Here is a 27,863-nt window from a genome sequence, read left to right on the forward strand (position 1 = left end):
AACCCGTCCCAGCTCTCTCAGACACATAGCTCCGTCAGATCCATCTCACCACACCCACTCCTCCTTTCCCTGCACCCCACTGGTTCCCTACAGTCCCAATCTCCTTGCCCAGATAATTCGTTTTCCTGTACCCACTGACTCCAAGTCTTCCCTGCATCTCTCTCTCTCTCTGGATCCCTAACTCCTTGCCCAACCAGTTTCAGTCTGGTCTATCCTCCCAATTTCCAGTTTCCTTCTATTATCCTTACCCCACAGCACCCTATCCCAATCTGTTCCCCCAATCCCCCCAAATCCAGCTCTTGTCCCATCTGCATGCAAATCAGGAAGCTTCCACTGCCACACTATCTGGACATCAGCAGGGAGGACACAGAACACAGAAGAGGCAGGTTTTCTGCTCTCAGTTCTGGTGCCCAGCCCCAAAGCACAGAAGCCTAGAACTGCAATTGCAGGGAAAGTTCAGTCCCCTGCTCGAGAATGCTTTGTGCAGATGGCATCTTTGGGGAATTTAGCTGCAAAAACCTAAGAGAGTCTTCATTGAGCATGGGTGAACTGCAATTTTTCCAAAGATTTATAACTTGGTTTAATTTGGTTGGACTTTCACACGGACGGCAGAAGGCACATCTAATATACAAAGGCTATTACACTGCCAAGTTGAAGTGTTTTTTCCAAAGTATGGGAGGGCTAGAGCTTTTCAAAGAAAGGGTCAACAGATTTTAATACGGATGAACAACATATTTTTCCCTAGCCTCTCTCAGAAAATATTCAGTCATAGACAGACACTCAGCATGGAAAATTTCAGCCCAAATTGCTGAAGTTTAACAAAATTAAAAATTAACTTAAAACAGTATCTTATAATGGGAAATGTCCAGCAATAATAGGTGGTACTACCAGCCCTGCCTATAATATTTATCCTGACTGAATTTACAAAGGGACTATTGTATTTATCAGCACAGCACTCTATTGAAACAACAAAACCCATCACTCTATATGTGATAGGGGGTTTTTATTTAGAAAGTACATGCCATTTTCATTGGAGTTAGCACTGCAGAGTTATTAACACACACAAATCCCAGACAAGTAAAAACCCAACTTCCCGTTCTCACATACTCAAACATTTACAATCTGCACCTGCTGCCCCTGGAATGCAGTCTGTAGCCCACATACAACAAGGCACAGTTCCCAGTAGCGATGGCAACTAGACTCTTAGCTCTAAAGCCAAAGCTTCCAGTGATAAAGCAGTTGTGAACTGGCTTGTGTACTGGGCAAAGTTCAGCCATGAACAACAACCAGCAAGCCAAAATAAAACTACCGTTTTATTTCTACAGATGTTACTTACCTAGAGTTTTTCCCTTTTCTAATAATAAAGCGGCTATATAACAATAAAACTGCAGCCAACTAAAAGTTGTTTGTAAGGTAGCTTTTCTTCCCAGTATTTTCCATGCGCCAATAAACCAAAATGGCTAAAAGCTAACTCTGTGGTGTATCTCCAGCATGGTGCAGTCAATCCTTCAAGAATCCAAAGAGGGGAATGAATGAATGACTGAATGGAGAGCTGTGGTTCTCAGCTGAAACTGCCTTGGGAACCTCTTCCTTCCCCCCCCATTTTCCAGTAAGGGAAGGACGGAGTGTCCAGGACCCTCCTGTGAGAACCCCTGTATCAGAGTCTCAAGAGAAAGAACATACTTATCTCTGCTCCTGCAAAACTCTTAAATGTGTGCTTAATTGTAACATTTACTTCAGTGAGATTACATGTAATGTGTGTTTGAAGTTAAGCACATGTGTAAATGTTTGTGGGATCAGGACCTTAGGATCATGATGGAGCATCTTTTCACCACACAAGCCACAAAGTCTTTGATGATGCTTTAAAGAAGATGTTCCTCTCATATACAACATTCCCACTCCATTCCCGCCTCATCAGGGGAATGGTACCCAGAGATGGCCAACAGAAAACAGGCTAAAAACCCAAACAAACATAAGAATACCTGCTTTGACCCATTTGTTCCTAACCAGGAGATCAATCCTAGTCAGTGCCATCCACCAAAGTTGAGAGTGCTCAACAGCTTGCAAGAGTAGGCACTACACATTTCTTGTGTAATTAGGGACTTCCTCAGTTCTAATTTACTTTAACAATGCTGTATTCTTTTAAACAAACAGCTAATCCTCGAGTAAAGCATGCTCAGAATTGCTGCTCTCCTTCTCCCCCCACATCCTCTGCAACCCACCTCCACACAATAAATCTCCCGAAACCATGCTGCAACTGTGAGAAGAAATAGCCTCCCCCCAGTACAAAGACCCAGTGGATCCTTGGACCACAGTCCACTATCCCAAGTCACTATCTAGAGTGCTGGTAGTTTTCTTGGTCACAGAAGGGTAAATCACAGGTGGAACTACAGATGCCCCTCTAAAAACAGAAGGTGCTTGGAAGTATTCCCATTCCTTCACTTATATACATACATAAAATCTTCAATAGGACCTACTTATGGAGTAAGGTGATACTCAACACTCAGTAAGGTGATTATAAGCACCAAAGTTTGGACCTATACAAGATGTTTAATGGGCCAGCTACTGTGTTACAGAACTGAGAAATGCTTAGGAAAAATGATTGTAACAACAACAGGAAAAAGTCAAGCCCAAATTTCCAGTGGCAGGACACATCTCACGTGCACGTGAGACCACCACATAGCCAAATTGTTCAGGGGTTAGTCCAGCATCTCATGGAATTGACGTTGCCTTTTCTAGGTAATGCACTCTTTTAGGGCCCTTTTAAAACCATGCCTCCATTTTCAACAGTAACCTCTAGAGTATGGTTTCAGTGGGATTAGGGTAGCATGTGTTTTTTTTAATTGTAGCAGATCTTTTGGCACATCTTAACCCACATAGATTTATACAGAATGATACAATATGGCCAATAGTTATTTGCATACTGCTGCTAGTTTACCAAGTGATCCAGGCAGCTTTGGATCAGTGACTTATCCTCTTCATTATTTACCATGTCCCCAATTTGTGTATGATCTGCAAACTTTATCAGTGATTTTATATTTTCTTTCATGTCATTAATAAAAATTTAAATAGCATAGGGCCAAGAACCGATCCCTATGGGACCCCATTAGAAACACCCATTTGATAATGATTCCCTATTTACAACAACATTTTGAGAGCTATCAGTTAAGGAAAAAAAAGGGGGAAAATACATATGTTAATTGTATATATTTCTAGTTTTTTTAATCCAAGTGTTGTGCAGTACCAAGTCATGTGTCTCACAGAAGTCCATTACAGTTTGACAGGATCTATTTTCCATAAATCCATGTTGATTGGCATTAGTTATATTACTCTTCAAGTCTTTATTAATTGAGTCCAGTATCAACCACTCCACTATTCTGCCTGACATCTATGTCAGACTGACAGGCCTACAATTACCCAAGTCATCCTGTTTACTCTTTTTTAAATAATTGGCATAATATTAGCATTCTTCCAGTCTTCTAGAACCTCCCCAGTGTTCCAAGACTTATTGAAAATCAACATTAATGGTCCAACGAGCTCCTCAACCTGTCCTTTTAAAACTCTTGAATGCAAGTTATCCAGATCTGCTGATTTAACCATCTCTATCTTTAGTAGCAGACGTTTAACATGCTCCTGAGATACTAGTGGAATTGAAAGAGTTATATGATCTGACTGCATGTTCTGTTTTTCCCAAATACAGAATAGAAATATTTATTGAACACGCTTGCCTATTCTGAATTATTATTGATAATTCTATCATTTCCATCTAGTAATGACCCAAATATCACTAGGATTATTTTTGTTTCTAATAAACTTAAAAAATTTTTTACTGTCCTTAACTCTGCTGTCCACAGATTTCTCCTTGTGTTCCTTTGCTTATCTTATCAATTTTCTACAATTCCTAGCTTCTGATTTATATCCATTACTATTAACTTCCCCTTTCTTCCATTTGCTATATGTTATTTCTTTTCACAGCTGCCTTCACTTCCCCTTTAAATCAGGTTGTTTTGTTTAAACCAATACAGCCTTCTTCCTCAGTTGTGACTTTCTGGACATCTAGCAAGGGGTTCTTAAACAATTCCCAATTATCATTCACTGTGTGTGTGTGTGTGTGTGTGTGTGTGTGTACACAGTGGAACCTTAGAGTTACAAACACATCGGGAATGGAGGTTGGTTGTAACTCTGAACAAAACGTTATGATCGTTTCTTCAAAAGTTTACAATTGAACATTGACTTAATACAGCTTTGAAACTTTATTATGCAGAAGAAAAATGCTGCTTTCCTGTTATTTTTTTAGTAGTTTATATTCAACACCGTACTGTACTGTATTTGCTTTTTTTTTTTTTTTTTTTTTTTGGGTCTCTGCTGTTGCCTGATTGATTACTTCTGGCTCCAAATGAGGTGTGTGGTTGACCAGTCAGTTTGTAACTCTGGTGTTCGTAACACATCTACCTAGATTACCACTACTTTTTATTTTTGTGGTCTGTTCCTCTTATCTTGGTCTGTGTCAAGATGAGAATTGCTCCAGTGACTTACTCTGCTACATTGATTTACACCAGCTTCGGATCTGGCCAATTACTATGAGAATTTAGACAACTTCAGGTTTTTATTTATTTATTTTTCCCTAAGAGAAAAAAGGCAAAGGACATTTATACTCAAGCTTATTTACACTGTGTCTTGTGAGCTACTGAGGAAATCATGAGTGTCCAATAAACCGTAAGAATTAAAAAATGTGAAAGATCTAAAACCACTGCTACATCTTTTACAATTTGCGTTAACTGGGGACAAAATCCTGGAATCACTGAAATCAATGACAAAAACTCAGACTTCAGTTTGGCCAGGAGGTCAGCCCAAGAATTTCTAACTACCTGCAGATAGAATGTGATATCCTCAGGGTTACTTTTGATATTGGATTCAGGAATGATTGGTTATTCTACATTAATCTAGATAAAATTATACTGAAAGAAAAAAAGATAATTCTCTGACTAAATTTCAAGGAAGGATAATTGCACATGAATCTTCAAAAAAATACAAAGAAAGATTCAAAGTATAGGACCTTTTCTTTGGGGGCAGCTGGAATAACCTGCCAGATTTATAATGCTCTCTGAAGTCTTATCACTAAAAGTCACCAACTTTGTAAGATTTAGTAGTCTTCACACTGGAAGAAATATATAAAGTGACAATGGTTACAAATAAGATAGGGAATGATAGGAAAGAGAATGAAAAAATCTGACTGTATAAAACATTTATACTTTGGCACTGGGGGAAGGTTGAATTGTAAAACATTCATTGTCTATTTTGTGGTCACAATCTTATGTACAATGATGAAATTAGTGTAGTGGGGAAAGAAAGAAGAATTCTGTCAGGAGAACATTTTCACAGAGCAGCTGTATAATCAGCAGGACTATTGTGCTTTATTTCTGTGGTTTGGTGGTTTATTACCCGAGGAGGTTAGCAGGCAGCATCAATTCCACCATCTATAATAAAGTACATTGTGGCTTCCAGTCACCTAAGCTTACTTCATATTTAGGAGCAACACTTGACCAACTGCAGAACCTGAGATAAGTGTTTACGTTTTCTAGTTAATTTAGGAGATTAAAAAACCCCAAAACAACAAATTTACCAGTTTTTTAATGTCATGAGCTTGTACTGATAAATAGGAGTTAAACCTAAAGGTAATATGTATTTGGATACACTATACTGCATGAGAATTTTCCCTCCTAAGCTTAATAGCTTGAGTGTAATAGGGCTGTGATTGACTATAGAAAGGGTTCTGCATGTAAACTTATTAAACACTGAGGTCCAAATTGCAGTGCCGAACTGCTTTAAAAATCAGAAGTTAGGGAAAAAAAAAGGGGGGGGGGGAGGAGACACACAGCAGGTCATTTATCTCATTTTCTGCCAAAAGAGGTCTGTTCCCCTACTGCATATTTTCTAGTGCTGTGTCCACTCCACATTTAAATAACCGTAATGATGTGATTTCCACTATTTCCCTCAGGAAACTACACCACAGACAAAGCTCTCAGGATTCAGAAACACTGTCTGATATTCAGCTTAAACCTTTCATTGTTTAAATTTTATCTCATTGCTTTTAGTTAAACTTCCTTGTGGTGCTCTAAGCAATTTCTCTCCCTCCTCAGTGTTCGCACCCCTCAATACTGGTAGACATACTGTAATCCCTGAGTCCTATGCCTTAGTTCACATATGTGGTAGTATTAAAGGAGCAATATCCGTCTCAGTCATTTCAGTTGCTCTCTGCTGAGACTTCTCAGTTACAGTCTAAATTCAAAAGAACAGAAGAAAATCAACCTTCACTCAGTCTCTTTTCCTCTTCACCTATTTCTTTTTGATATTTAGTTTCTTGGCCAGTACTACTCATAGGGACTGCAGCACTGCTGTAATTCCTTATAATGCAATCTTTCTCCTGTCATTTATTGATCCAATAGCAGATGATAGTTCAATGGTGCAAGACTGAAATGTAGAATTAGAGCATTCTACCTTTTAGAAAGAGATGGCCTTGTCTGGGGAGCGGAAACCCTGTTGGAATCTTTTTCCAACAAACTCAAGGTTAATTACGTTGCTTGTCATCCCAACCTTCTTCCAGAAAGGTCTACAAATCTCATGTTGACCTAGATCTAAAAGTATCCTAGTTTTCTGAGCTATTGAACCTCTAAAAAATAAAATCAGACAGGTCCCACCTTGTATTTAAATTGGACACTCTGGTTACCTTCTGCAGATCAGAAGAAGAGCTTTGAAGCTCAAAAGCTTTTTTCTTCCACCAACAGAAGTTGATCCGTTAAAAAAAATATATATACCTCACTCACATTCTCTATCTCTAAAATCAGAGTTTGCACTATTACCATTTCTGAACTGAAATGTAAACTTTAGAGACAGACCTAATTTATCTCTAATGAGACAAAACAAGAGTGGAAGCCAATCTATCACACCAACAGACTGACAGGAAACATTCAATGCATCCCTTCTCAAAGTTAGAGAATTTTCACTTAGATGCTTCCCACTTCCCAGAGTCACCAGTCCAAAACTACTGTTTGCTACTTGCTCTCTGATACCAACAGCAAACATGCAGAATTCTAAGACTCTATGGCACCATCCAAGTTAGTTTCCTTTCTTCTTCGCTTTCAAAGTGATTTTTAATATGAAGCTAAAACACAAAACCAACTAGAATTCAGGAGAGTCTTTCTAAATTGGTGGATCCAAGTTACAGACAACTAGGATTTAAAATGTACACAATTTTTTATTTTCATGATCTGCAAGTCAATAATTATAGGGAGCAGATTATCGTGTCTGGAGCAACAGGAAGAGTCTAGAGATGAGGAATTGAATAAAGCTACTAGGATAGCTTGTAGTTAGATATTTATTTGTACTTCGTTTAAATAAAATGATATATAGAAGCAAAAAGGAAGAATTCCAGTTCTGTCTTGTTCTAAAGAAACTGCACTTCCACAAATTCTGAAGCAGAGTCTAAGTTACAAGCATTGCATTGCAAAAACAAACTCTCAATGGCTGGTTTAACCAGACGGCATGATGCTACTATTAACTGCCTGTGGAATATTATTAGCTTTACATAAGTTCTCTTTTTTACTTGCCATTCCAGTGTCACAGGAACAATACAGGAGTATTCTAACACACACACTAGAGAGACAACCAAATTTGTAGGCCACTACAAAGAAAAAAAATGCACAATTTTTTGAGAGTGCATGTACACAGAAGAACAAAAATATCTACATGAAACGACAATATCTAATTTATTCTCCCAATGGTAGTAGTGGTCACACCTTAACTAAAAGAAAATAAAGACCTGGTAGTAATTCACTCTAATGAATAGTCACATAGCACTCCGCACAAAATATGGACCATAAAACCTTTTTTTTCAGGTGTCATTTTTGCCAAAGGTAGTGGTGAATGCATAAGATTAAATCCCACTTTGTCACTGACCTTCTCTTCAATGACCAACAAAGCAAACACCTGCACTATGAGTGTAGCAGGAACGAACCCTTCTCCCAAGTCATCATCAAGCAGGCCTATGTGTGAAATCCTGGCCCCACTGAAGTCAGTGGGAATTTTGCCATTACCGTCAATGAGGCCATGATTTCACTCTGTGGATTGGTAGCTATCTTATATTTCCTTAGAAATACCCTTTTATGTTGCGTAGAATCTAACAAACCCACACTACACTTCTGGGAGGGGGGGAAGCTATATTAGAAAAAAAGGACCCAAAATCTCACTAGAGATTCATTTTCTTAATCTATATCATTATTCAGGAGTTGCACACATCATTGAAACTCTAAAGACTGAGGGTGCATCTACTCTGAAATAAGCAGCCCATGGCATGGCCATGGCTACCTGGATCAGCTGACTCAAGCTCACAGGGCTTGGGTTGTGTGGCTAAAAATTGCTGTGTAGATGCTCGGGCTGGAGCTAGGGCCTGGGACCACCCACCCATCCTTTGCAGGGTCTCACAGCCCAGGCTCTAGCCTGTGTCTGAATGTCTACACAGCAATTGTATAGCCCTGAGAGGCTGAATCAGCTGATCCAGGTCAGCTCTGAGTATTTAACTGCTGTGTAGACATACCTTGAGATTTTCATGAGTGACTAGAGATTTCAGAACCAGAACTTTTCCCTAGCCCCATTCCCAGGTGAGCAGAGCCCCTCTATACATTTGTCTTTCTACTCCTCTACATACTCTGGGAAATTATTTGGAAAGGAGGCTGTTGCTACAGTTCAGCTGACATAACTTACAAAATTGAAGCCTTGGAGGACATTCAGACTGCCAAAAAAAAAAAGGGCCCTGTTTAAGACAGATGCATTAGTCAAAATAACTGGGGTTAGGGTTGGTCCTGCTTTGAGCAGGGGGTTGAACTAGATGACCTCCTGAGGTCCCTTCCAACCCTAATCTTCTATGAAAATAGTATTAGGTTCAGGAAAACCCCTTTCCTATTGCTTCTGTTGCTCATGTAGAAGGATATTTCCATATCTTGCCTCCCAGACTGATGGTTAAGGGCAGGGAGAGATCACTTCAGTGCTTTGTATCTCTCTTTCCTCTCACCCTTTGTCTTGTCTATCTAGGCCAGGGGTGGGCAAACTATGGCCCATGGGCCACATCTGAGCTTTTCATCAGGCCCTCCAGCTCACCCAGTGGTTTGCGAGTTCCATTCAGGTGGAAAGGTTGCAGAACAAGCTGTGCAGCGCGGTGACAGCCGCTCCCCCTCCCAGCCTCACACCTTCCTCCTGCCCCTCTCCCAGCACGTGGGCCCAACGGTGCCCTGGCCGGAGCGCAGCAGCCGCTCCCCCCTCCTGGGCTTGCCATATAATTTCTATACCCAGATGTGGCCCTCAGGCCAAAAAGTTTGCCCACCCCTGATCCAAGCACAATTGCAATGAAAATAATAATAGATGAGGTGGGAAGCTAGATGGGAAGTTGCCCAAATATCTGAGCTCTGAATGTTCAATGATGCCTGACCAACATGTGAGGCAGAAAGAAGCACCTTACGGATCAGAAGATACAGAAATGGTCTTCATGAAGTGTAGCTTTGGCACTGAGAAAGCTGTTGCATAGCAAAATAAGAAGTCTGTTTTAACTGCTTTGGGAAACTGAACCATTACTTACTGCATAGAATTGAAGATACTGGGATCAGCATGAGAGAGATGAAGAATCAATGCATTTAAGATGCAGACAAACTGTTCTTAGCTCATGTCTTATGCATGTATTCTGTCAACGGTAATATCTTTCATTCATTGATTCAGTCCCTCAATGGTCTGGGTTTCAGCCTCCATACATTTGCTAAATTGTTGTTTCTATTCTCGTACACATCTGCTAATTTAAGCATTAGCCAAGGGTGATCAAAGGAATATGTTGGTCACCACACGGCAAATAGGTGTCACTGAAACATCTTTGTCCTAGATTTTTACAATTCAATTGTTAGAACTTTTCAATAAGCAATTCCTGATGAGTGTAAAGATGAGCATATTTTATCCTCAGAGCAGCAGGGCACACGCACACTAGTAGGGGTTCTCAAACTGGGGGTTGGGACCCCTCAAGCGGTCGTGAGGTTATTATGGGGGGAGGAGGGGGTCGCAAGCTGGCAGCCTCCGTGAATGCCAGGGCTGCGGCTGTCAGCCCTGTACGGGGTTAACAGCCAGAGCCCTTCAGAACTGGGTGGCTAGAGAATAGCAGCTACTGGCCGAGTGCTCTGAAGGCAGCACCACGCCCAGCAGCTGTGCAGAAGTAAGGGTGGCATGACATGGGGGGGGGGGGAGGTGTTACCGTGGCATGGCATGGCAGGGCGGGAGTCGTCACTTTTTTGGGGGAGTCATCACAGTCTGAAATATTTTCAGAGGGGGTCCCAGCAAAAAAAAGTTTGAGAACCCCTGCACTAGAGCAATGGATTTGGCCATTATGAGTGCAATTCCTTACCCTTAATGGACTCATTCAGACAGGGGGGAGTGCCTGAAATGGCAAGTGGAATGTGTAAAATTGATATAATGTGGGAAATTAAGCTATCACAGTAATTGATGCATTAGAGCAGGGATACTCAGACTGAGGCTCGGAAGCCACAACTGGCACTTTAATGTGTGTCCTGCAACTTTTTGCAGCACATATTAAACACTGATTTAATCATCAACCAATATAAATGATTAACCAATCAGGATGGTTTTATTATGTTCTTAGTCAATTGTAAAATATGTGGTCAGTCATTTTGCTGTAAGAATTATATATATTACTATATATAAAAATAGTAAATGAAACCATGAATTCACACTACTGTGACTCTTTTGTGTAATGTTGATCGCTAATTTGGCTCCTGAACCACTGAGGTCAGAGTATCACTGTATTAGAGAAATATGGACGAAGTGAGATTAGAATAAATTAATAAACTACTGTATCTCAAATTATCTTTGCCTAATGGGGAAATATTTAAAATGGGTGACTGAACATAAAGTGTGGAATACAAAACCGGTCTGGTAAATGAACTAGATTTAAGTTTTTATGCTTTGAGCATTCTGTTGTCATTGACATTAGAGCCTTAATTATGATATTCAAAAGCTCTGATTTGGCTGCATACATTATATATAGACAAGTTTCTGGTCTCAAAACAGACATTTTCATACCTGCAATTGTGAACTAGTTGATACCCCATTGTGTAACTCACTGATTGAGTACACTGATCTGTCTTCACTACATTTGAGAGACAGACTGATGAGATTGTCAGAGAGCTCCTATCAGTCACGTCTTTTACTGAAGCCCAGCCTAGGCAGCTCTCCCCTGTCCTTCAGTTCTCCAGTGACTCACAAGTGCTGAATTTGCAGTAATGAATAATTCATTACATTTTTCTCCCCCCCCCCCCCTTTCATAAGGAAATTCATTTCTGCCACAGAAGGTGGGTTTAAAATATAAACAAGGAAATTTGTGTCCCTGTTTTCTTTTAACATCTAAATATAGATAAGAATAATATGTATTTAGTAGATTCCAATAAGATGTAATTTCAGTTACATAACTTAATCCTGCTACACTTTTATATAGTTTATAGTAGGAATCCACTTAACTTTTTCTCTTTTTTAAAAATTTCATTGTATTTAAATTGTTCAAAAATCCTACAAAGATTTTAAACATATGTCCACACACAAACTGTAATTACAGTAGAACCTCAGCATTACAAACACTAGAGTTATGAACGGATCAGTCAACCACACCCCTCGTCTGGAACCAGAAGTACGTAATCAAGCAGCGGCAAAGGCAAAAAAGCAGCAAATACAGTACAGTGCTGTGTTAAATATAAACTACTAATAAAATAAAGGGAAAGTTTAAAAAAGATACATGGTAAGGAAACTGTTTTGTGTTTCATTTAAATTAAAATGGTGAAAAGCACCATTTTTCTTCTGCATAGTAAAGTTTCAAAGCTTTATTAAGTTAATGTTCAATTGTAAACTTTTGAAAGAACAACCATAATGTTTTGTTCAGAGTTACGAACATTTCAGAGTTATGAACAACCTCCAATCCCACTGGGTTTGTAACTGAGGTTCTACTGTATATGCACATACATATTACACATATATACACTAATATTAAACTTGAAAAGCACTAAAAATGATCAAATTTAATGACAGTGCTTTAACCCGATAGCTACACCCGAATTCAATCCAACAGAGAAAATATTTTAATGATCACTGCACAGTAAAGTTATTTTGGTTCCTCTCCTAACTATGCAGGAATATAGACTCAAACAAATTTAAGATATTCTAATATTCTCTTCTGTGATGCATTCTGATGTCACAGATATCTGCTACTTGATAGGAGACAGACTATCATGAAGCTTTTTTTGCATTTATGTTCACAAATTTATAGGATCAATAAATGTCAACAAAAAGTGTGCAGGTAAATGCGGGGAGGAGTTTTTGCAGGTAACGTGTACAGTAAAAAGCTAGAGCACTATATTTTCTAAGGCTTTGAAATTTCTTTTAGAAAATCATAGTGAAACTCTGGCAATGCAAACAATCTCTCTCTTTCATTTTCAGGTTTTATAATGAGAGTGATTTTATCTAACTTAACATTCTTCTCTTTCAGGATTGCCAGCAGCTCCTACTCACAGCTATGACTACAGTGCAACTTCAAGACTCAGCAAAATATTAAGCAGTTAGGCAACACAGCTGTCTGTGCACTGATTCACAGGCTCAGTGACTGTAATTCCTTCCTACATTCTAACTATGCAGAAGGGCTGTTGAGTTACTGGGCAGGCGGAAAGGCAGAATCTTGCTACTTGTTTCTGTGACTCTGATTTTCAACTAGTTCTTTGGAACTGCCAGATGTTATAATTTACACTCAGCTCTTCTGGCTACAGCCCCGCAGCTTACTAAAAAAAACAAACCATCATTGGTTAGCAAGGTGAAGTATTTAAAAAAAAAAAAAAAAAAAAGATTAAATTGACAACTACATTAAACAAAGAAATTGTCATCTCTGCTAGATGACATCTCAGCTCAAACTGTTGGCCATATAGTCTGGTAGAAGGTGGTTGAAATTTTTACAGTGAACCAGGGATTTAGACAACCCCTGTGAATTTCAATGGAAGTTCATGTACCTAAATCCCTTTGGCTTTGAAAGTCTCATCAAACCAGTCTCCCACAACAGCCAATAGTTGGTACTATAAGGTACAAAGTGTAGTACAAAGATAGTACTCAAATTCCAGTGGCAAACTAGTTTATAATCCATGAGGTTAACATTTATCTCTATTTCTGAAGATGGAGCACCAACCCTGGTAACTTTTATGCCTTCAGGAAGATTAGCTGTTTGGGCAATCATGTTACATCTATTTGGCAGTGACTCCAACACCTCTTATTTATTCAAATTTATACCAGCCAAGAGAGTACCCAGCCCCAGCTCTGGGCACTCTTGACAAACTCAATGCATATAATAAAAGCATTAGTTCCTTCACAACCCTACCATAGATGTGGCACACATTCCATGTGGCAAAGAGGTTAATGCAATATGGCATTGATGATATACTGCCTTTTCAGGGTTTGCTTTGGTTTCTTCTTTAGTGAATTGCCTCTTCCTTTTAAAGTCAGGCTACAATTTCCCTTAATCCCTTGAGGTCACAATTTCCCTATTGCCTTCTATAGAAAAATTAGAGGTTTTTGTAAATGTACCAAAATGTAATTCCTCAAAAATGTCTAGTGCAGGAAGCAGTGACAGACATTTTAAACCAAGTGCCTGAGTCCATTTATACTAAGGCCTCTTTACATGACTCCTGCAATATAAAGGAGCTTTAATGTAAACGAGAATCACGTCTTAAAATTTTCACTAAGTTATACTGGCTGGTACGGGAGGGAGTGGGAAGAGAAGGTTTTTTTCCTAAGCTTGACATAATGGTATATGAAGAACTATGAGTCAGAGGGTTCTCCCTTAAACTGCTAAGGCACTGCTAAATTTGAAAGAAGGTTTGTTGTAAGTTTCCCTGATTTCTCTAGTCATGATAGATGGGTCCTGTGATTTTGGTTACAGAGATTGAGGACCAAAGCCTTAGAAACTTGATAAGATGCACTCTTGCCATCTATAAAGAAGAAAAGTGGTTACTCAAGAGTCTAATTATCTTTCCTGGCATCCTAGATTCAACACCATGTGTAAGTCCCTAAGATTAGAGAAATAAATTCTGTCCTGACAAGAACTTATTTTGTGTGTATGTACATGGTAGAAAAGAGTGGAATGGGCCTGTTTTCAAGAGCCAGGTAAGGTGGGGATTCAAGATTATTATTATCTGTATCATCATAGCATATAGAAGCCCCAGTCATGGGTCATGACCCCATTGTGCTAGGAGCTGTACAAACACAAAACAAAAAGAATGTCTCCCCCAAAGAGTTTACAATCAGAATTTTGCAATGATCACCTGTCTTATTGAGCCTTCCTCAAGATAGGGAAAAATCTCACTAGGGCAGCTATCTGGTGAGATTTCCACTATTTTGGGCCAATATTACCACCACTGAAGTTGAATCAAAACACTTTGGTTCATCCTTGAAATTGAACAAAAACCAATCTGTATTCAAACAGTTTTTTCTGCCCATCTTAATTCTGTCATTTAGCCTATTATAGTCCAATTTAAAAAGCAAGCATTATTGGCCTAGCTCTTCAGTTTTACTACAGACAGAGGAAATATATAAGCATGAACCATTTTTAATCACTCCAGCAGGTCAACTATCAAAATTTCAGAATTGGATGGATGTAGAAACAGAAATTGTCACTTGTTTCTTGTTAAAACAATGGATTCTAGTTAACATGAATCATCACAACATGGCATATAACATTAACATGATCTCACTGACTCAGAAAACAAGGATCATTATTGTAGAAGCTTTTACCAGCACTTTCCTCACCATTCCTTTTTGTTGTCCCACACACAATCACAGGGCTCAAATAAATTGAGCTATTTCGTGAACTTAAAAGAACTATTCGTAGAGGCGAGGTATAACATGGGACTTCAATTTACCTCACACAGCTCAGCTGAGATTGCAAGTTGGCAATCTGAACACCGAGACTGACCCGTATGGAGATAGACAGTAGGCAAGTTTTCATAATGGGATCAGACTAGCTTTACATCAGACCCAAGCTGCAAAAAAGATCCAGTTCTACAGAATTATTTTACCTTGCAGATAATCCTCCTTCCACATCAAGTCATACACAATCTCTGGACAATCCATCACCCACACAAAATAGACATAACCTGGGGACTGGGGGTCAGAACTAAAGTTCAGTTCCAGCTTTGGCAATGATTCTCATTTTGGTCCTGACCAGCTCACCTCCTCCCTGTCTCAATTTCCCCACCAGTAAAATGGGCATAATATGCATCTACCTGTCAAGGATGTAGCTAAGGAGAGGATGCAATTTGGAGGTGGGCAGATTTGAAATAAAATTTAAAATGAGACTGACTTTAAAGTCCAATCTATTGTGTAGTTCTCCCTCTCCTTCACAAATCCAAATAAATAGACACTTTTACAGTTCTAGTGGTGGGATGGCAATCAGGGACTGCAGACTGTTGCTGTCCTTCACAAGACAGTTGACAAAGCTGCAAAGTCAAACTGAAACCAGCCCAACCATAAATCAAGATTTGGACGTAATAGATCAATGTTTCACTTCACAAGACAGGTCCAATAAACCCATATAAGAGGTAGATGAAACCACAAAGCAACACAAATCCTTATTTCAAATAGGATCCTAAAGGAGAATCTCAGATTTTGAAAAGAACTTGTAAAATATCTGAGCCTACAAGACCTTCTAAATATTGCAGTATCCCCAAGAGGAAACAGGCTAATTATCAGAGCACAGATCCAGGCTCAATATTGAAGCATACAATATGCCCTTTGCTCAGTGTGCCTTGTTAAAGCACACACAAGTTCTTATTTCCCACATCAACCACTGTGGTGGGCAGTTTACTAATGCTGAATTTGAAACAAGGACTTCACTTATGAAAAGTCCCCACAGATTAGAAATATTTATGACTGCATTTATGCTTGGGGCTTCATTTAGCCCAATATAAGCAAAGGTTTATTTATCTCCTAATCCCTATTGGAAAGATAACTTCAAAAGCTTTATGAATTGGAAAAAATGGTTACCAGCCTTTTCGGAACTGTTGTTCATCAAGATGTGTTGCTCATGTCCATTCCAATACCCACCCGCCTTCCCCTCTTTTGGAGCTAGCTGGCAAAAAGGAACTGAAGGGGTGGGTGGGCCCTATATATGGCACCATGGAGGTGAGACTCCTTGGGATTTAATCATGAAGTTCCCACACTGTGAGGTGGGAAGAATCGAAATTGGGATGTTGGAGGCAGCCATAGTCCTGTGTGATTAGGTCTGGCACCAAAAGGAGGGTGATTGGAGTGACTACCGACAGTTCTAGTAGCGTCATATACCAGTGCTGTCGGGGCCAGGCTGAGGCTATCAGTATGACAGATGCTCAGTCCCTACTGATCTTGAGCAGGATCTTGTGAACGAGCAAGAAAGGTAGGAACGCATAAAGCAGCTGGCCTTCCAAGGAAGGAGGAACACGCCTGCAACTGAGCCTGGGCTGTGGTTCAAGAACAAACAAAACTATTGACACTTCCTGTTGAGTCTTGTTGCAAACAGATCTACTTGGGGAACTTCCCACCGCTGAACGATGCTGTTCATGACGTCTGGGCGAATAGACTACTTGTGGCAGCTGAAGGATCTGCGGAGATGGTCCACCAGTTTGTTCTAGGATCCAGGGAGGTAAGATGGCTCAATCCATACACCTATAGGCCTGAAGAAATCTCATAGCTTGAGGGATTCTTGACACAAGGAAGAGGAACATGCTCATCCTGTCTGTTTATATAAAACATCGCTGTTGTATTGTCCATCATGACTGATACTCATCTGCCTTTTAGATGGCACTTCCGTGCATACTGACTAAGGGTGGAGCCTCCACAGAAGGGACTCGATGACCGGAGGGGAAAGTGAAATTACCTTGTCTCATTTGTCTCTGTTTGGCTGGCATGCTGATACCAGCCAAGCCTGGAGAGGTCTGAGCTGCAGCCTCGTGTGCTGGACCACATATATGCAGGAGGTCACAAGACCTAGGAGCCTTAAGCAGCTCCGCGCTGTCATTTTGGGAATGTGTCTGAAGTCCTCTATGATGGAGCAAATAGTCTAGAAGTGAGACTCTGGCAGAAGTGCCCTGGCCTGATCCGAATCTAGGACTGCTCCTACAAATGCTATCCTTTGAGTAGGGGACAATGTTGACTTGGGTATGTTTAGCTATAGACCCAGTCTGTTGAAGGTCGACCATATAGAATCATAGAAAATTAGAGCTGGAAGGGACCTCAGAGGTCATCTAGTCCAACCCCCTGCTCAGAGCAGGACTAACCTCAGCTAAATAATCCCAGCCAGGGCTTTGTCAAGCCTCAGCTTAAAAACCTCTAAAGATGGAGATTCCACCACCTCCCTAGGTAACCCATTCCAGTGCTTCATCACCCTCCTAGTGAAAAGCTTTTTCCTAATATACAACCTAGACTTCCCCCACTGCAACTTGAGACCGTTGCTCCTTGTTCTGTCATCTGCCACCACTGAGAACAGCCTAGACCCATCCTCCCTGGAACCCCTTTCCAGGTAGTTAAAGGCTGCTATCAAATCCCCCCTCATTCTTCTCTTTTGCAGACTAAACAAGCCCAGTTCCCTCAGCCTCTCCTCATAAGTCCTGTGCTCCAGCCCCCTAATCTTTTTTGTTGCCCTCCGCTGGACTCTCTCCAACTTGTCCACATCCTTGTTGTAGTGGGGGGCCCAAAACTGGACACAATACTCCAAATGCAGCCTCACCAATGCCGAATAGAGGGGAATAATCACTTCCCGTGACCTGCTGGCAATGCTCCTCCTAATGCAGCCCAATATGCTATTAGCCTTCTTGACAACCAGGGCACACTGCTGACTAATATCCAGCTTCTTATCCACTGTTACCCCCAGGTCCTTTTCTGCAGAACTGCTGCCTAGCTCGTCGGTCCCCAGTCTATAGCTGTGCATGGGATTCTTCCTTCCTAAGTGGAGGACTCTGCACTTTTCTTTGTTGAATCTCATGAGATTTCTTTTGGTCCAATCCTCCAGTTTGTTTAGGTCCTTCTGTATCCTATCCCTACCTTCCAGGGTATCTACCACTCCCCCCAGCTTAGTGTCATCCGCAAACTTGCTGAGGGTGCAATCTACCCATCCTCCAGATCATTAGTAAAGATGTTGAACAAAACCGACCCCAGGACCGACCCCTGGGGCACTCCGCTTGTGACCAGTTGCCAGCTAGACACGAAGCCATTGATCACTACTCGTTGAGCCCTATGCTCCAGCCAGTTTTCTATCCATTTTATAATAAGGTTGACATGTGCCTTTACCTGCTCCCTGGAGCAGCTCTTGACAAACCAGTCATCTAGATATGGGAACATGTATACCTGTCGTCTCCTTAGGAATGTAGCAACGATCACCACGCACTTGGTAAATACTCGAGGGGCCACTGACAGGCTGAAGGGGAGGCCTGTGAACTGATCACGAGTGTGGTTTACTATGAACCTGAGGAACCTTCTGTGGAACAGGACTATTGATATGTGAAAATAAGTGTTCTTCAAGTTGATTGCAACATACCAGTCTCCTGGATCCAGGGAGGGGATGATAGCAGCCAAAGACACCATGCAGAACTTCAGTTTCTCCATCTGTTGAGGTTTCACAGGTCAAAAATGAGTCAAAGACCCCCTTTGGCCTTTGGGATTAAGACATATCGGGATTAAAGTCCCTTTCCCCTTAGTTCCTGAAGAACCTCTTCTACTGCTCCTGCTCTTAGGAATCTTTGCACCTCATGCATAAGAAGTTGCTCGTGAGAGGGGTCCTTGAAGAGGGATGGGAGGTTATCTGAGCCCATGCACAACAAAAATGGGATAGACAGTTCAGGAAGCAGGGAGAAGGATCAGTGATTTGGTCTAGTGTGCCAGCTTCAGGCGCACCCTTAAAATGCTTGCTTGGCACCAGAAGATTGTCTAACCAAGGCTGGGGCTCAGCAAGACAGAGGTTGAGGTGTCCTATGTTTGTTATTTCTGTCCCACTTTCTAGAGTAGTCCTGCGTAGGCCGCACAGGATAAAACTGCTGAGGAGGCTGGGGCTCAAAATGCTTCCTTTGGGTGAATGGCATATGAAGCTGTAAGGATTTCAGTATTGGCCTTGAATCCTTTAAGTTGTGGAGTTTGGAGTCTGTCTGCGCCAAAAACAACCCCCAACCTTCAAATGGCAAATCTTGAATTGTTTTTTGGACTCTGGGGGGAGGAGTCTTGACACCTGCAGCTAAGAGCTCTTTCTCATGACAATCAGGGATGATATGATTTGCGTGGTCGAGTCCACCATGGCCAGCGCAGACTGCAATGAGATCCTTGCCATTGCCTTGCCCTCTTCCACAACCGCTCCGAATTCTGATCTGGAGTCGGCCAGGAGCAGCTCTTTGAAACTTGTCATGGTCTCCCATGAATTAAAATTATATTGGCTCAATATTGCTTGTTGGTTTGTGATGCATGGCTGAAGCCCCTGTGGAATACACCTTCATACCGAAGAGGTCTAGCTTCGAGTCTTTGGACTTGGGCACTGGGCCTTGCAGCCCCTGCCTCTTTCTTGTTTACAGTCACTACCACCAGTGACCTTAGCTGTGAGTGGGTAAAGAGGAACTCCTGCCCTTTGGGGGTGCAAAGTACTTTCTTTCTATCCCTTTAGCTGTGGGAGTGATAGAGACTGTTGTCTGCCACAGTGTTTTAGTGATATTCTGAATGGTTTTAATGAGGGGCAGTGCCACCTTTGAGGGGCCTCTGGTGCTAAGATGTGCACCAGAGGGTCCACTGACTCCATCACTTCTTCTGTTTGGAGTCCTAGGTTCTGAGCCACTCTTCACAAGAGATCCTGGTGAGCCCTGTTGTCCATTGGGAACGGCCTGGTCAAAGTCCCTGCCACTGCCTCGTCAGGGGAGGATGATGAGGGCACCCTGAGTGGTACCTGGCCGCCTCCTCCCTGTAGCAGCACCACTCCAACCAGTGCCGACTATGCTTGGAGATCTCTGACTGAGTCTGATGATCCTGAGCGTGGGGACCATGGTGGTGCTAGGTGAGACTGTGCCAGAGAACAGTGCCAAGAGGAAGGCGACTGGTGCCACAGGCTTGCCTCTAGACAGCATTGCACTTTGCTGTGGCACCAGAGGTCTTCATTCCAGTGCTCTCTCTACTCTGGCAGGAAATTGCTGTGCTGTCATGGCTATCAGGTTCCTAGCCACCTCAAAAGCATTAGGGGTGGAAGGGAGGTCCAACTCTTCTATCTGATGCTCCCTTATGGGTAAATCCACTGGTGCCAGACTCGATGGAGCCCTCTGTGGATCCGAAGTCAACCATGCTGCCTCCAGTGGGGTAGGTGTTGGGTGCCCTAGCATGGGACGCACACCATTAGTGCTGTCCTTCTCCGCTGCTTTCACTGTGGGCAAACACCATCTATCAGTCTCTTTATGCCTCTTGTGAGGCACCGTGGGAGTGGTGCCGGGTTATCTCTAGAACTGGGGAATGCCAGTGCCGGGGTTCTCTTTGGTGTTTTTTCAGCACTGTAGACTCTCTATTAGAGGCTGGTGCACTCTGCATCGAGATACTGAGTGCTAGATCCAAGTGGCTTGGTTGGGGACGGAAAGCTGCCTCCATGAGGAGGTGTTTAAGTCTAACGTTCCTCTCTTTCTCGGTCCAAGGACAGAATCCTCAGAAACCCTACAGCAATCAGTCTGGTGGGATTTCCCCAGGCACGTCGGGCAGGATTCCTGGGGATCACTCTTTGGCATAAGTTTATGGCAGGTACCACATGGTTTGAATCCTTGGGAACGAGGCATGCCTTAGTTTCCAGATTAGAGAAAGATGTAGTGGGGGGGGAACCCCCCAAAGAAAACTTTAGCTAACTACGAACAATTAATTCTAGTCACACTATTTACAGGAATCACAGTAGAAGATCACTGGAGAAACGCTTGCCAAAGCAAGAGAAGACAGATGCTCCAATAACCGTCATGGCCGGTAAGAAGGAACTAAGAGGCAGTGGGGCTCTATATACAGCACCATGGAGGCACGACTACAGGGGGCACATGCACTGACCCAACGGGTAAATCTAGGAGAAAATCCTTCCGATGACTGTGTATGCGGCATGCACACATCTACTTGGAATCGACATGGACATAGACATGGGAAGAGTAAGAGGTCAAAAGATTCACATTTTTACCAGGCTAAATGAAACCACAATATTGTGTTATGTAGGAGAGTAATGCAACTGTGGAATGTCAAGTGTTTAGCTAAGGATAATTTATTAAAGCACAGCTTCCCTCCTAGAGTTATAAGGCTCCAAAATACCCCATTCTACATTCTTCACTGAAGATTACTAGACAAGTTGAATCAGTAACTGTTGTTCAGCCGAGATGTTGAACTGACAGTCTCTTTTCTGTCTAGTGGGCTCTACTGATTGAAGATACTTCCCCCACACCTTAAAAAATTAGAAAAAGAAGTCCCCAGATGCCCTATTGCCAAAATTTCCTCTCTCAACAAATAGGTTTTGATGCCTGAGGTTCTGTCTACTAGTTGCTTAAATGTCACCTCATCATCACTCTATGAGTTCTTAAGGTTGTGCGTGAATTATTGTTGGGAGTATAACATGTGCAATGTTGGATTGCCCTGGTATGTACAGATACATCAAACCAGCACCACTTTGGTGGCGCTCTCTCCTTCTGCAGCATTTAAACTTTCGTTTAAAAAACAAAAAAATGTCTATCCCTTATAGTTGCAAAAAGAAACCTTCTGTATGTGGACCAACACTGTGCTGTTTTCATGAGCCTGCAGACTAACAGTTATAATAGCGACACAAGAAATGTGAACTGCACTCACTCATCTCACTGGGTTGTTAACACAGAAGTATATGGATACTATTGTTGATGTCCACATTGTTAACTACAATATTTCACTGCAGGCCAATTTCACACTAACATTTGTTGTGGGCAGAGCTTGATTTTTTCCCACCCTTACTTTACAGTGTCCCTGCAATACTTCAGACAAGTAAGGCACAGCAAAAAACCAAATTTGGTGCTAAATGGGTGAAAAATATTTTCCAGGCTAAAATATATTGCTGTTCACTCACCTTCTTTCCCTCTGTGCTATCGCCACTGACATAAGATAGCTTTCGACGGACATAGAAGAGCATATCATCCTGCCGGGGGGCCCATTTCTCCATGAAATAAGTAGAAAACATCCAAGTCCAGAACACAATGCGATCATCTTTGAAACACCCTAAGGGGAATAAAACAGGGAAATTAAGAGTTGTAGAAGACACCCCATCACATCTGATTTTACTTAATACTACACGTAGCAATAGGTTCGTGTTGTGGGACCAAGCATGATCCTAGTGAAGGATTAGTTGTATGGCTTAAGATAACATGTTCAGCCCTTGAGTGACACCCATGCTACCCAATGTTTATGGCCAGATGTTTAGCTGGTGTAAGTTGGCACAACTCTGTTGACAATAGAGATACAACACTTCACGCCAGCTGAGGATCTGGTCCTTAAAGTTTCTCTCTATTTTTCCAGCTGCTGTGGTGCGTCATTGGAAGAGACACGACCAAGGCACCACTCTAGAAGACCTTAGAGGCACTGAAATGAGTTAATTTCAAATGCATCTACCACCACCATTTGCCAGATTTTATTACTTAAATGTCAGCTTGCATGAGCCTTCCCGTATGTTGACATGGGAGTGTGGTAAGCACAGCAGGAAGTGAATTATTTAATTATCTTTCCTTAGCCAATTTACATTAATTACCTGGAAAGGCACCCTCTAATGCATCCCACATTTGGCAAAATACAAAACTGATTTGAATTTCTAATAGGAAACAGACCAACCCTTCCCCCAAAAAACCCAACCAACCTAAAAGCCAAGAAAATTTTGATATCAAATCAAGAAGCCTAATTAAGTTACATGGGGCATCAATTTTTGTTTGAGGGAGGATAAGGAGGGTGGGAGATGAGGGGTAGGAAAGTTCTCTTGAATGTAGAAACAAGAACTGCTAACAACATCAGACTTCTAAATCTCTTGTTCTTGCTAGTTCTGATGCCACAAAAGAAAAGGAAAAGGGAGGGGAAGCAGCAGCATGAGACTCAGTTTCTCAGATCTCACTGGGAGGAGGAGGACACAGCAGAGGTTGACTCACAATTTTGTGAAGCTATTTACACAGTTAAATACAATAACATGGTGAAGATACTGTAAGGAGCCCTTTGCAGCTCCACAAGGACTAGATGCTATTGGAGTCCTTGTGCTCCAGGATCTGGCTAGGCAGAAAGGGAAACAGATGTTGCATCCTCTTGTATGGTGGCTGGTAGTGAAGTGCTTCTCCTGCCCTCCTTGGAGCTACCAGAGGTTCTGGTAGATGAGGGAATTACTATTCTCTGCCACTTCTATCCAAATACAGATGCTTCAGCTCCCATTTTAGAAACCCACAGCTGATGGTTAAAACCTTGGCAAAGCTGGGGGACTTCTATTTAATTGCACAAAATTGCTTTTTAAATATTGTTTTGGGTAGTTCATGTTTCTGAGAGGCATCAAGTTAACAGCCCAGGAGTCAGAAATTCTCTTTTAAATACAGAGAAGAGAGACAGCACAGATTCTGCTACATCATCCTACCAAACTGCCACAACCTGCCCTGGATGGTCCCCTTCTAAGGGTTGAGAGAGTAGTTCTATGTCCATGTCCACATAGACCCCAATCCTGCAAGGTGCTGAGCAACTGGAGTACCAGGCACTCTACTCCTACAGGATCAGGCCCTTAATCCTCGGCACCTAAGGATGCCAGTTCACCACCATAATTGATATTGCTTTTGTGATGTAGACAAATCCCATGGGGAGGGCTGAAACTGAACTCATTTCACACAACCATGAGACGGTAGCCAATTTCTATCATTCTTGTTCTTGGCTGGAAGTACATCAGACTTACAGAATAAAAAAAACTGTATAAATCCCATTTCCAAGTGGGAAGATATTCAATGAAAGACTTGCTAATTCTAAAAGTACTAGAGACTTTAAATAAGGTATTTTGGAGCTATTGCTTCTCTCACTAAAATCTATGGCAAAAAACTCTGACTTTAACAGGAGCAGATTTGGGCCCTTTGTTACACTGGAATTAGATCAGAGATTCAAGAGAACCAATTCCATACACAGTATACAGAACACTGCATGACAGAGTTTAGTGAGAACACTTTGCCACTAATACATTTTGCTTCTAAATGAACAAAATGAAATTAGGAGCTCAAATTATAAATCTCAATATACTGAAAGTTAATTATATGATTATGAGACCTGTGTAATGAATAAATCCTAATTACAACAATTCATTGCAATGATTCATTTACGTGGATTTTACTCTCATTATAGTCAAGATTTATGTCAGCTGGTATGCAGTCAATGTAGCCTTTCACCTGATATTAAATTTTATATCAAGTATTCATTTGCGGAAACTGGCTCCAGATCCATATAATAAATAGGTTAGGAATTTTTTTTTTAAATTAATGCTTTCAAAAAGGGGAGAAAAAAAAACATTGGTTAAAAAGAAATGTCAAAATATTTTTTTTGTTTTGCTTCAAAGGAAATTTTTTTTAAAAAGATGATTTCATATTTGGTGGATAACTACTCTTTTGGCAGATGTCGCTTACAATGTAGAGAAGAAGAAAAATCTCACTCTGATCTGGTGGTTTGAGCAAGGAACTGGAAGTCAGGTCCCCTGAGCTTTATCCCCAGTTCTGCCAAGAACTACTGTAAACCATTGGACAAACAAGTCATTTAACTTATTTGTGCCTCAGTTTCATCATCTGTAAAATGGGTTTAGTAGCATGACCTTACTGAGGTGTTTGAAAGTTAAATTGCTTGTGAAGCTCTTCAAGATTTTAGGATTAAAAGCAATCAAGACATGTAGGCTATTTTTATTAACTTCTTTTTTTGAGTTTGCAAAATACTCTCTGCATGTGATAAACTGCTCTTTTAGCCATATATTCTTAAAATATTTAGATTTAACATAAAAAGCCTACCCTGGACTATAGGCATTCTTGGCATTGAAAAGGTACAACTAGCACAAAACCAGAATGGCACATTTGTCCCCATCTCATACCAGTCAGCATATTAGGAACCAAATCTCCCAGGCTTCCCTCCACAAAGCTCACCCCTAATCACTTCAGCTCTCCCAAAAAGACTGACTTTGCAACAAGTCCATAAGATCAAGAGAATCAGGCTATTTCAGACCATGTGGGAATGGAAAGAATGAATCATCAAAATGAGAGGCCCACACAGAGGACATCTCGCCAACAGCTTCTTCTCTGATATATGAAGGGGCACAGGCATGAACCAATCCTCCACCAATGCTAACCATGATAATACAGCATGGGAAGAAAAGAGCCCTCTCAGGCAGGAAGGTCCAGGCTACTTAAAAAAAAAAAGTTATACTTTCACCAAAAACATCTCATCCTTCTTTTGGTAGAAAAGGAAGAAGGAAAGCCCAGTGATTAGGGGACTAGCCTGGAACATGCAAGATCCAGATTCTATTCCTTGCTCTGCCAGTCTTCTTGTGTGACCTTGGGCATGTCACTTAGTCTTTTAGTATCTCCATTGTCTATCTGTAAAATGGGAATAATAGAATTGCCCTACCTCATATGCGTTTTGTGAGGATAAACACATTAAAGATTATAGGGTGCTGATATAGTACAGTACTGAGTGCCATATAAGACAGACATACCGACCAACTTTTGAAGAAAATCCTTGGACTCATCCAAGTGTAAAAATATATGTCTTTCACATTTTAAAAATATAATGCAAGATTATGTAGATTTGAAATTTGAAAAGAGCTCCACCCTGCAAATTATATACATGTATGGCCTCTGTGGTAATAAGCACCATCCACACTCCCTTACTACAGTAGATGTTGATGGAATTCTGCACTGTAACATCAAAAAAGAGAAAAAAAGAGGGACTGAAATATTGTCAAACAAATATTGCACCAAACGGAGTGAGCATTAACTTTTTCCCTTGTTGCTCTGGATTTTTCTTCTTCTATCTAATGATATCAAAGAATTTGAAAGAAAAAATGAATTTATTACAGGGGTCTCCAAATATTGAGAGAAAAAGACACTGAATAAATTATCAGAGCATGAGAGAGGTTTTCCTGTGCTGCAGATCTTGGCTCCACTATTCGACTTTTCATGGAGGTTCCACTGATAAAAAAACGGAAGATCCATATAGGAAGGGAGAGCAGAATAACATTTAAAATATGGAAGGATAACTTTACTTAAATAGATCAAGTGTTTTTCAACCAGTGGGTCACTACAAGCAATTACGGGGGTCATGAGGCACTTAAAATTTTATTACAATATAAAGCAAAGAAAATCTCACTCCCCAGCTTTCTTCACACTTTTTCCCTTCAAGGTCAAGTATTCTCTATCTACCTCTCAAAATACACCCACAGCAATAAGCCTATACAATTTATCAATGATACTTTTTTTACTCTTACATTTACTGTGAAAGTAAGGGGGTCACAAAATGTTTTGATTTCAAATAAGGGTCACCAACATGAAAGGGTTAAAAAACCCTGAATTAGGGCAAGCAATTAACTCTGAAGCAGTTGCACCACATACATATGATTGCCAGGAGATGGCAATTGATTTTCTGGTATTTGTCACTTTTTTTAAACATGACTGAATGGTGCTCAGTAGCTATAACTCCATTTTTACAGCTGTCTGAATTCAATATATTCTCTCTAGAATCAATCTGCAGTTTTCAGTACACACCTTGAATTTAATGGCTCTGGTGGTCCTAGATAACTGACCCTTTTGATTTGAAATAGCATGAGAGTCTGTGGCCCATTGTCACTGTGGCCGTTAAGATCAACAACAAGTGGTGTCCTTGCTGTGGACAGGGAGTGGGGAAGGACATATACATCATTTCATTCCAGAATGGATAAATTCCTCTGCTAAGCACTGTAAATACTGCTGTGATCTAACATTTCCAAAACTAACTAAGGCTTCTAAAGGCTTATCTACACGATGGGGTAATGCACTAAGGGGCTGTGATTCCTAGAGTTCACTAATGTACTGCACATTAATTGGTCCAGGCAGACTCTAGTAATGCGTAGCAAAGGTTCCCTATTGTGCTTTAATGTGGTGATGTTTATATGTTAAAGCGCATTAGGGAACCTTTGGTGTGCATCAGCAGGGTCTACACAAACCAATTAACGTCCAGTACGTTAGTGCGCTTTAGAAGTCGGATCTTCCCGTGATCATTTCAGATATTCTTAAAACTTAAAAGTGATATCAAAATCAGTGAAAAATAAAGTTCAGTTGTGTCTAGTCTCCATGCAGAATTAAACAGTATTTAGGAAAAGAAACTAAATCCTGGAAGCAAAACACCCTTACCCATGCCCACTGTTAATTTCCCTCCTATGTATCATAGGGCATAACTTCACAGCTCCAAGTAACGTTTGTTCACCTTTGTAACAATCACACCCATCTTTTGTATTTGTGAATCTCCTATCAACAATCCAATGCCTACCCACTCACTCGAATCCCAAAATAATGGTACTGATATTGCTTAAAAGAGAAAAAGCCCAAGGTTCAACTGAGACCATGTCGAGACTACTGAATAGTCACCACAGAGAAAATTTTTGGATACTATCACCAACCTGGGCTAGATTTGTACCAGGAATCTAGGTAGTAAAGCACCATTTTTAAAAGTGTGTAAAAACCAGCAACTCCACATACAGTTTATCTATGTTCCTGCACGCCAATGCTACC

The 27,863-nt window shown here is 41.0% G+C and overlaps 1 protein-coding gene across 6 annotated transcripts in view; it reads right to left on the reverse strand.

Moving 5' to 3' along the window:
- Window positions 1–27,863, reverse strand: part of KIAA0930 (KIAA0930 ortholog) — a 137,864-nt gene that overhangs the window by 45,444 nt on the left and 64,557 nt on the right. For all 6 annotated transcript variants that reach the window (XM_067559358.1, XM_067559359.1, XM_067559356.1 and 3 more), the window contains one exon: window positions 22,184–22,332. In XM_067559358.1, the coding sequence (XP_067415459.1) occupies window positions 22,184–22,332 (149 nt within the window). The remainder of the gene's footprint in view (window positions 1–22,183; window positions 22,333–27,863) is intronic.

The sequence above is a fragment of the Emydura macquarii genome, unplaced genomic scaffold (assembly GCF_026122565.2).
Source record: "Emydura macquarii macquarii isolate MOO-44397 ecotype Brisbane River unplaced genomic scaffold, CSIRO-AGI_Emac_v2 contig_2205, whole genome shotgun sequence".
NCBI lineage: Eukaryota > Metazoa > Chordata > Testudines > Chelidae > Emydura > Emydura macquarii.